Source organism: Dreissena polymorpha, chromosome 7 (genome assembly GCF_020536995.1).
Source record: "Dreissena polymorpha isolate Duluth1 chromosome 7, UMN_Dpol_1.0, whole genome shotgun sequence".
Taxonomy (NCBI): domain Eukaryota; kingdom Metazoa; phylum Mollusca; class Bivalvia; order Myida; family Dreissenidae; genus Dreissena; species Dreissena polymorpha.
In genome coordinates, this window is record NC_068361.1 from 33,274,833 (window position 1) to 33,285,529 (window position 10,697).

The 10,697-nt window shown below is 34.1% G+C and overlaps 1 protein-coding gene across 2 annotated transcripts; it reads right to left on the minus strand.

The window, feature by feature from the left end:
* Positions 1–2,542: 2,542 nt before the first annotated feature.
* On the minus strand, positions 2,543–10,323 carry LOC127838964 (uncharacterized). 2 transcript variants are annotated; one of them, XM_052367101.1, is made up of 5 exons: positions 10,160–10,322; positions 6,526–6,585; positions 5,801–5,818; positions 3,310–3,381; positions 2,543–3,110 (listed from the first exon to the last, which is right to left on the minus strand). In XM_052367101.1, the coding sequence occupies exons 1-5, from the start codon at positions 10,224–10,226 to the stop codon at positions 2,821–2,823; spliced, it is 507 nt and encodes a 168-aa protein (XP_052223061.1). In that variant the 5' UTR covers positions 10,227–10,322; the 3' UTR covers positions 2,543–2,820. The 2 variants fall into 2 exon arrangements, with proteins under 2 accessions (XP_052223061.1, XP_052223062.1); XM_052367102.1 differs by lacking the exon at positions 3,310–3,381 and having other exon boundaries at positions 10,160–10,323.
* Positions 10,324–10,697: the final 374 nt, after the last annotated feature.

Here is a 10,697-nt window from a genome sequence, read left to right on the forward strand (position 1 = left end):
AATCGAAAACAGATATCGAATTTTTGTTTGTGATGAATGATTGGAAATTAAAAATCAGATTAAAATAAATTGCTCTGACCAGTCATTCTATTTTGTAAATCAATACGATTTGAACAGAATGGTTAGCTTTGGTTTTAATTGAATTAATATAACTGGACTGAAAAACATAACATAACTGTGAATATCGTTGTTTTGTATTGTTATAAAGCGACACTTCTCGCCTAAATTGATTTTTGCTTAGAAGAGACTTTCCTGAAACGAAAAAAGTGTCATAAAAGCGGACAGTGTTGTCCCTTATTAGCCTGTGCGGACTGCACAGGCTAATCTGCGACGTTACTTTACCCACATGCATTAAAACCTCTTAAAACCCAAATTTATTATCCGATACGGATATACATGTGCGTTTTTCCGATGCTTCTCTTGATTTATTTAGAAAATGTGTTTTGCATTTGTTCGTTGCTTTAAAGAGGGCTTTTTACTGTAAAAAAACACGTCCGAATTGTTGACCTGAAAACGGATATGTTTAGTCATAGATAAAGCGTCCCACGAAACAGGTCATATATGCGCAATCTAGTGAATGCACATAAAAATATGGAAATCAAATTCAGTCTTCAATTTTAGCGATGGAACAAAATGTATCACGTGTAATAACATACGGTAGAGCTGGGTCGGACGGGTATAATCAGTCTGCCAATATAACGGCCCAATTTAAGGTCTTTAGTCTAATAAAGAAATACAAATGTACAGGTCAAGCTAACAGAAATGAAAATTCTTAGTTTCCAAGTACACGATGTATATTTTTCCAACTTTAAATACTGTCAAATCATTTATATTCGTGTTTATGAACTTAGTTTAAAAAAGACTTTTTCGTTAACATTAAACATCGTGGATTTATGATTTGAACAAGATTGCCGATTTAGCGTCGGTTATTTGATTCCTTTTTTACGTTAAATGCGTAGATCACTCAACCCACGAAATATACGAAAAATTAATGTCAAATAATATGAGCTGTGCTATGTGAAAGGAGGCTTTAATTCATGTGCGTAAAGTGTCGTCCCAGATTAACCTGTGCAGTTCGCACAGGCCAATTAGGGACGACGCTTTTTACTTTTAAAATATTTTTGTTTCAAGAAAGTATCTTCTTAGCAAAAATCAAATTAAAGCGGAAAGTGTCGTTCCTGATAAGCCTATGCGAACTTCACAGGCGAATCTGGGACGACACTTTACGCACATGAATTAAACCCCTCTTTCACAGAGCACGGCTTAAATTGATTTTACAGTATTTTACAGTATTACGTGATGTCTTTAAAATTTATATGGCTTAGCAATCATTGGACGTTAAAATGCGGTTGTCCATTTTAATGCAATACATTTTATCACCCCTAAACCAAAAAAGTGTTTAGGATTTAAATCCGCCATTGATAACTACAACCATAGCCTAATGTTTTTTTTATGCAAATCTGTCAATATTTGGTGTTGAATTATTCCAGATTCAGATCAACGACGATCCGTTACCGCAGTACCGGAATCCGAGCATTGACCCTGCAGAAACACGGTCAATACGCATAATCTCTGACGTCGTCACACGGCTGTATAGCATTGATTTTCTGAAGCTATAGCTGTCACTGACATCGTCAATCGGCTACATAGCACTGAATTTCATGAACTGTGGTCTCATGAAATGACCATAAAGTACCATAGGCATGGTATAAACATTATTGATTATTTCGCATGTATTAATTGTCTATTATTTTATTTATCGCTTTGGCGACATGATCACGTATTCGTGAGTGATAAATACAGCTAATTTTATAGTTGAGACTTACAAAAAGGTGAAGGGTCAGTCTAAGCAACGATATGATGCCTTGTGTATTTTGTTATTAAATGTTCGAATTGGCAAAGCCAGATTAAAAAAAACACTTGACACCGTTGCAAATGATTGCATATTTAAAACAATTAAATGCAAAAAAACGTGAAGTTTCATTACTGACCATGAATACAACAACATAAAAACGGTATTTTTTGTTTATTGAATTTCATTGACACATTATCTATTGTACCTCGTTGTGTGGTAACAGGGCTAAAAGTACAATTGTTTGAGCGTAATTGTCGTCACATATTAGCCTGTGCATTCCACACAGGCTAATCAGGAACGACACTTTTTATGCAGACTACATTTTTGTTAAACGGGACTATGTTTGAACGGAAATATCCATAATGCTAATCGTGGACGACACTTCATTGTATTTATGTATTGGACCGTGCTCTGTGAAAAGGGGGTTTAATGCACGTGCGTAAAGTGTCGTCCCAGATAAGCCTGTGAAGTCCGCACAGTCTTTTCAGGACGACATTTTCCGCTTTTATGATATTTTCGTTTAAAGAAAGTATCTTTTTAGTAAAAATGCAGTTTAGGCGAAAAGTGTCATCCCTGATTAGCTATTGCGAACTGCACAGGTTAATCTGGGACGACACTTTACGCACATTCATTAAACCCCCTTTTCACTAAGCACGACCCATAACAAAAAATATATAAACTAGCAAGGTTGGTTATATGTTTGTTTGCATACATATGCTCGACAAATATACAACGAATCCACGTATGTATAAAAAATAACAACTATATACATTTTCAAAAATCATTCCAGTAGATCGCAACAATTTCAAATAACGGTGAAAACATGCGTTTGAGCATCACGCAGCTGTATCAATAGGTCACCTGATATTAAGGCGGTTCACTTTAATTAGCGGTTCACTTTAATCAGCGGTTCACTTTAATTAGCGGTTCACTCTAATTAGCGGTTCACTTTAATTTAGTAAGTGTTAAAGCCTGACAGACCAACTTTCAGCGCCGGATTGATCCAAGGTCAGCTGCCAAACGTGATCATGACGTTCAAGGCCATGAGGCGTAAGTTGCAAATATGGAGTGTTTTCTTGACCTGGGCCTTGTGTCGAATATGTCTGATGGTTGGTTAATTGCGAGTAATTCTGGCTACTATCATGGTCGGAATGTGTCGTTTGTCTTGGTGATCTGGGAACACCGGACGTGTCTGATTTTGGCCCAGGGCTTCTCATGTGGGATTTGCTTTGGTTATCCGTGTGGCAACGTATTTCTTAAATAAAGAAAAATGTTTTGCGAACAGCCACATTTTCGAAAACAGATTGGTATAGTAGGTCCATGAAGGAGGTTAACGCTAAGTGTTTTCAGATTTACAAATGGACAAAAGGGACAATACATGGCATAACACATACCATGTTACAACGCACGAAGAAACACTCATGAAATTAAAAGAATACATGAAATACATGTACCTTGTAGAAGTTTGACCGAACAGGCAACAAGTCCCATCATTCCGACAATAGCTATACTTGCAATTGCCCAGCCTAGTTTGAAACAATAAAAACTGTTAACTTGTATTTAACCAATGTTCTATATACAGGACACAGGATCACGTGACAGTGTGGGGTTCACCCTTTTAACTTTAATGGATGTAAACACGACGTTAAGTGGTGCTTAATTTCAAATAAAGTTCTAACACATTTTTTCTCAAGAATTGCAAGTAGTGCATACAAGACAGATTTTTATGCTGCGGATGGCTATGTGAAATACATCATATTCAATATATTTGATACGCCTCTGTCCTGTCCAAAATTTGCTTTGAACCACACGGTTATGCTTCACGCAACGTGAAATGAATTCACCGATTTTAGTGGTATTCACGGTTTTATTCCCATACCTTGAGATATCGGCACAAACTGCAAGAAAAAATGTCTTTTATGCAGTGAAAATGTTTGCAAATGTATTTAAATAAATTCAGATATTTGCAAAACTAGACTTCTGTAAGGTGTGATTATATTCTGTCCAGCCCATGTGATACCCCTGAAAACCCCGTTGATTTTGCACCCTGTATATTTATAATGTGCCGTGTACATGTCATAATGGTATACGAGATTAACAGGTTTATGTTCGGACGTATTACACTATAATAGATGAGAACATTGAGCGATCAAATTGCAATGTACTCGATTTTAAATTTTCTTATATTGCTTTGTAATGTTTATAACAATTCTATGTGTCTAGTAAAGTTTACACTTTTATGTTAGTGATTAATTCTGGGCTAAACGTTAGGGTCATAAAAGCCGTATAAAACACAATATGTTTTGCAAGGCCTGTTTCAAGGCGGTGACCTATGCTTAAATTAATTACTTGAGTAGAATAAAGACAAGCGTGATTGAATCAGAATTTCGCGCCTGATTGTGTATCTTGAGTTGTATGATTTCTATAAATTGAAATTTTGGTTTGCTACACAAAAACACTTCAGCCGCATCACCAAGGGAGGAAACCCTTATTTTACAATAAGGTGCTTTGTTTTATGGCAAGAAACCAATTGACAAAAAACACAACAACGAATACATTATACAAGAAAAAGATGCGCATAACAAACGGGCACACACGAAAACCGAGGACCATTCGCATGGGCGGTCATTGCAAATGTATTTGGGTTTTGAAAGGTTTAAAGAGCAAAAAAAACATTTGACAAATAATTATTCATTTTACATTTGAGTGAACATACAAATTAACTTAATACTTGTAATTTAAATCGGTAAACGCATGCTTTAGAAGAAGAAATATATGTTTTAATTTATAGAATCAACTTAAATAAACGCGTTCATTTGTTTTACATTAGTCGTGGACACTTAACAGTTTCGCTCAAGCTTGAGTAGAGACATTTAGGTCATATTGAATACATGTTGAAATAGCAGAAATGAAATGATTCATTGTAAACAATTATTTAATACTAGGACATGTTCACTATTATTCTGTGGTAAACACGTTTTCACCGAGCCGCGGGGGAAATACCGTACCACACTCGTATATACATAATGGGGAACAACTTGAAATAAGCCACTGCACAGTGAACAAGCAGTTGCTTCCCTTTGAACACAGGTTTGGACATAACGTTACTACATAATTATATGGAAGTACTTTAAACGTCTTTACATGTTTATTCTTCCAGAGTAGAATTAAATATCAATGTTTATTATTAATTTACACAAACGCGTTTCAAAACAAGTTGTGTGTTATAGGCAGGCTTTAAATTATATGTGTATTTGTTTTACAATTATATAGGCTGTTTGAGATGGCTTTCGCAAAACACCGGAAGCCAAAAAACGGCACCAGGAGCAAATAATCTCCGGAAATTGCAGACCATCGATATATTATGTCGTCATTTTAAACCGATCATTTTTATCACTTTACCAGTAGTCTAGTTCAAGATTGACGGTATAGGAATCGAGAGTTACCGTATTCGAATACCGCTGGAATTTAATCTGCAGGCAATAATCAAAAGCTTGCTCCTCTCTATCCATGCGTTAGTCTGGATTACCTGCCCCTTTGTATACAATTCTATTTGTTTAAAATAGAAGCTGGGAACAAGACTATCCATGTGTATAAATGGGCAAATGTAAGGACATGCGCAAATGTACAGTGGCTGCATACTGAGCCGAGTGCAGACGGACGACGTTTATGCCATTGATAAGGGATTACTGTAAATTTTGGCTGGACTCACAATTATCAATATAAGACCATACATATGACCTTTTACCTTTAACTTTTAAATGAATTACATATACTGAGATATATTGTTGATATAATTGCTTAATTTCTTGGTACGTGTTGATTATAGCGACGCTTTTTTGCAATGACTAGTAATCTGGTACGCACACGCACATGCACTAAGCTTTCTTTTGATAGAGTACGGCTCAATTATTTGACATAATGTATTGTTTACATCATACATACCTGGGAATGGTGAGTCATCTGAAATAAATGAAAAATTTAAAACATCACTGACATCGAACGCCATAACTGATACTTAATTTTTATTCAACTATTTTAAACATGATTGTTAGTAATATAACCATATTTTTCATTACACTATATACGTTTTGTTAAAAAATAGTATTCAATAGAAAGTTAAATACTGTTAAATCTGTGCATCATAAACCCTTTGCATTCTGGGAAATTTGTCGTCTACTAAAATGTCGTCTGCAGAATTTCAATGAGCGCGGCCCAAATGGATATGAAAAGGCCTTTTTAATGTAATGCTTAACAAAATGGGTATTTTAAATATTTGTTTGACCAAAGAAATGGCAATAGTGTTTTCTAAACAGTTTTTGTTAAACTGCGTCAGTTTAAATGCGGTGCATATTTTGCGCGTGTAAAGCTTCCCAATTCTAAACATTCAGTGGTCTATAAATATTTAACACGTTTGAATTTGCCTTTTTGGCTTAGCTGACAAGGTCAATCATATTTCATAATCTTGTTTGCGTTATGTACACAGAACATTTTCTGCTTATACTATTTTTTTATGTTAGTAAATTTAGTGAACGCACACTTTACATGAGCGTTTACTCAAGTAAGGTTACAAACATCCATACATTATATAATTGAACTGAATTTCGAACAGGATTTCTAATTGTTTGTCACGATTTATTTACATTATGTATTATTTAAATCATACATACCTGCCTGTGTTTCCTCCACAACTGGTGTTGCGTTCGTTCTTAGTAAAGGATATTGAGATTCTAAAATAAAACGGATACATAAGGTTTATTTGGATATGTCAACATAACAAAAAATGTGCTTTCAGCCTTATACATACTCAAAATCGACGAATATTTCGTAAAATTAAGTTATTAAAACATTAAAATCAGTGTTCTGTATAGCGGTAGCCAAAATTTCAACGCTAGATGTTGTCTGGTAACATAGATTTAACGAGATGCAAATGCTTTTTTTTTTTTAAATATTTTTTGTGTGACCATATATTCCGTGTCAATTTTCTGCGACGATATCCGAACATTTACGAGTGAACGCGAGATTGGCTCCAGGCAGCTTATGTGAACTACACCGTGCTTCAGACGTTGCTCGAAACCAATATCGCGTTTGCTCGTTAATGTTCGACAAAACACATCTATCGTTGAAATGATGGATTTTGCATTTATGAAAACTGATGTTTATGGGTTTACTTTATTTTACGCACTAATTTACGAAAAGTCGATTTTGAGTATTTATATGAATTTAACCCATTTATGCCCAGTGGACTCTACCATCCTTCTAAATTGGATCAATTTATTTACAAAATTAGGGTTGTCAAGTATATTTATTTCTATATTTAGAATAGTTCATAAAGAAATTCATTTAAGCAAACAGCGTAGACCCAGATGAGACGCCGCATCATGCGGCGTCTCATCTGGGTTTACGCTGTTTGCAATGTCCTTTTTTTCAGGACGCTAGGCATGAATGGGTTAAGGTATGAAATTATTGCACCGAATAAAGAGTCACTCAATAAAGTAGCTAGTAGTAAATATCTGTCTTGCAATGTTTGCCCGTCAAGATATATTGGTATTGCAGTTCGGTTGAAAATATAGTTTGTTCTGTATCTATCGGCTAGACTCAACCGTATGTATCACTCGATGTTTTTCTTGACAAAACACTTAATGGAGGAGATCCATAAAAAACGAGCGTCCGTTTCGCATTGTTACCGGTACACAGTTTTTATTTTAGTTTGTTATCGCGCTATGTAAATATCGTTAATCAGTTACTGACAATCTACACAGCAATATAAAAGCCGATTGCACGCCGTTGATTGTTAGCACATAGTGGTACAAATGTTTATTAACATTTATCATTAATAATTTAAGCAAACACGTAGAACACGTTATAAATTAAAACTGTTTCAATATTTCTTTAACGAACAAACAAAGTTTCCTGTACGTACTGCGGTTGTGAGAATCGATGGACATTAGCGATTTAAATTTTATTATATTTGGTCTCGTGTACAATTTTTAATCAATGAAACGTTTTCTTCGATTAATGAGGGAATTGCATTCGAGTAAATAATGAAATTCATCGCCAATATGAGTATTGGAGTTACATTAGCAACACTTTCGTTGATTCAATTTTGTCCATGCCAACCTCAAAACCTGTGCTAAGCTCTGTGTATTATCGAATTATTTAGGACACGTCCGCCCAAACTACGATAATTATGTCAACATCTAAATTAGATAGCAGTTCTTATATGAAGGTCATAAAAATAAATTCCCCTGCGTTGAAATGGTAAAGCATACGCTTTTTAATAGAATGGTCCCGGTTTAGATTCTCGACAAGAAAACTTTGTTAACCACATTTGTTGATAATATATATTTTGAGACTATATATTTCAAATAATACAGTGCTGTGTGATTTAATGACATACACGATAAAAAGGAGTGCTTAAATCCATTTATTGTCCAAAACAACATTTCTCCCTGTCTATTACATGATAGATATTCACGTATTTTAAAGCAAAAGGTTAACCCTTTCAGTGCGGGAACCGAATTTTAAAGGCCTTTGCAAACAGTTTGGATCCAGATGAGACGCCACAGAACGTGGCGTCTCATCAGGATCCAGACTGTTTGCTATTCTGATAGTATTCTTTGAAAAAAAATCGAAGAAAATGCTAATTTTAGAACTTCAGCAGACAACATTTTAGCAGACGACAAATTTCCCAGCATGCAAAGGGCTAAGGCGAGTAATCCCTTTCTGATCTGTCTATAATCCATGTAAACATTGTTTGCAACGATTTGAGTTGATTGTGAAAATTCCATCACATTTCATGTTGAAAAATACGTTTGCACAACTAAACTTTTATATAAAATTACTGTTTAATCATAAATATCAATGCTTGGGTGAGAAATGTGATCTGGGCAATATGCAATTCATGTTTTTCCTACGTGTAAGCAGTTTATGATAATTGTATGTAAGTATGATATATTACATAAGTTTATGCTCACTCTAAAATTATCAAATGCTGCATGTCTATGGTATATAACTTGTATAAATGGAAGTGCCTTTGCAAGAAAAGCTGGAACATAAAGTGTGTGCTTTAAAACGTTAATAGTTAATATATTTCGATGAAGGAAACATCATAGAACATTTCTGACTAAAAGTGCTTTTTTCATTCTGCCGTTGTTTATTTTTATAATAACCCATAACTAGAGATTGTTATTTAAGGGATTTTTGAGAGGAGATAGCAACACTCGTGTGCTTTTATTATCTTTATTTTACTTGCAATACATATCTAATTTACTAAAATCATTTTATATTTAATGCAGTTATGAATAAATAAATACCTAATTAGTCTTGCTTGATCAATGTTTATTTTCAAAATAATGACATTTGAAATTATAGTGTAATGAAAATCAGGACAAAAGGTGGATGGATTTTTAATTTTAAAAGCCTAAAAATCTGTATGTGTTTCGGCAATATTTTCTTGAAATTTGATTTTGGATGCATAATACCATAAACGTTGGCAATATACAAAAAAGAAAACAGTCAACAAAAATGTAGTATTACATTTCTTATACCTTAAATAATGCTTGTAAATTGGAGACATTTTTCTTTAAACAAAATGTGAACTAGCCAACAGGATTATATTAATATATGCAGCACCAAAACATTTAAAACTAGATAAAAATGCGAAACAAAAACATCGGAGGCATCCGATAATAAGTCTTCGTACTAATAAATATCAGTTGATTCCGAAAAAATGGAAAAAAAAAGTTCGATCAATATTAAACCGATTTAAATCGACTATTAAAATCATAAGAATGTTTTGGTAACAATGTAAAGTAAGATAATATTACACATTTCCTCACAAATAAATAAATGAATATATGATACGATTTATAAATAAATTAAGTTGCATGACCTAACACACTAATGAGATTACTTGCTTATACTGCCTTTGTTAGCGTCGGATAAACCGACAAAATTAAAGAAATGTATTATTGAGTAAAATACAATAAAGTGCTGTTTATATTCTGTGGATATCTGATTACAATAAATGATCTACCATTTTACTGCTCCAGTTGTATTCAGTCGTTGCCTTCACGTGGAAAGTTAAATACCAAACAGTTGTATGTCAACGGTCAGGTGGATGTGAAACACGTGAACATATACATTATATACCGTTACCTTACAGACATAGCATACTAAGCCCACAATTTACACGAATTTGATTACTTTGCTGGATTAATGTTTCGAACAGATACGCGTGTTATACTTCGTTTCATAGAATGGACATTCATTTCTTGCACACGTAATTGGGAAACAACTAACCTGCGTGTTTTATCCAGAAAATAACAACAAAAACCCCAACCGACGTGGAAATACCCATGTTTAACATGTGTGCGAAGCTACGAAATATCTTCAATATTGCAATATTGCACTTATCTTATCTCGATCCTTCTATTTACTTTAAAAGCTGATTAAAACGATTTATAATCTTTTTGAGCGATTCTGACCTTGAGAACTTAAAGGGGTGTGTTATATCGTAATATTTTGATATTATTTGTCACGTTAAACTCGGGTACACACACACTGTCACTAAATGAAGTTACAGGATTGGATAATGGAGACAAACCATTTGAAATACAATCAAGAACTATTCTAAGAACTAAGAATGATTGTCTACGAAAACTAATTTAGAGCACGGTTGTGGATCTTGACAATACATGCAACTTCAAAATAGTGTTAGGCGTACAACTATGCTAATTACAATGCAAGAGAGAAGTGAGAATTTCGATAAAAAAAACTTATGAAAATTAAGCAAACCTAGGGAAGCCCTAACGGAACGTTTTAGGTTATTCTCATTTCT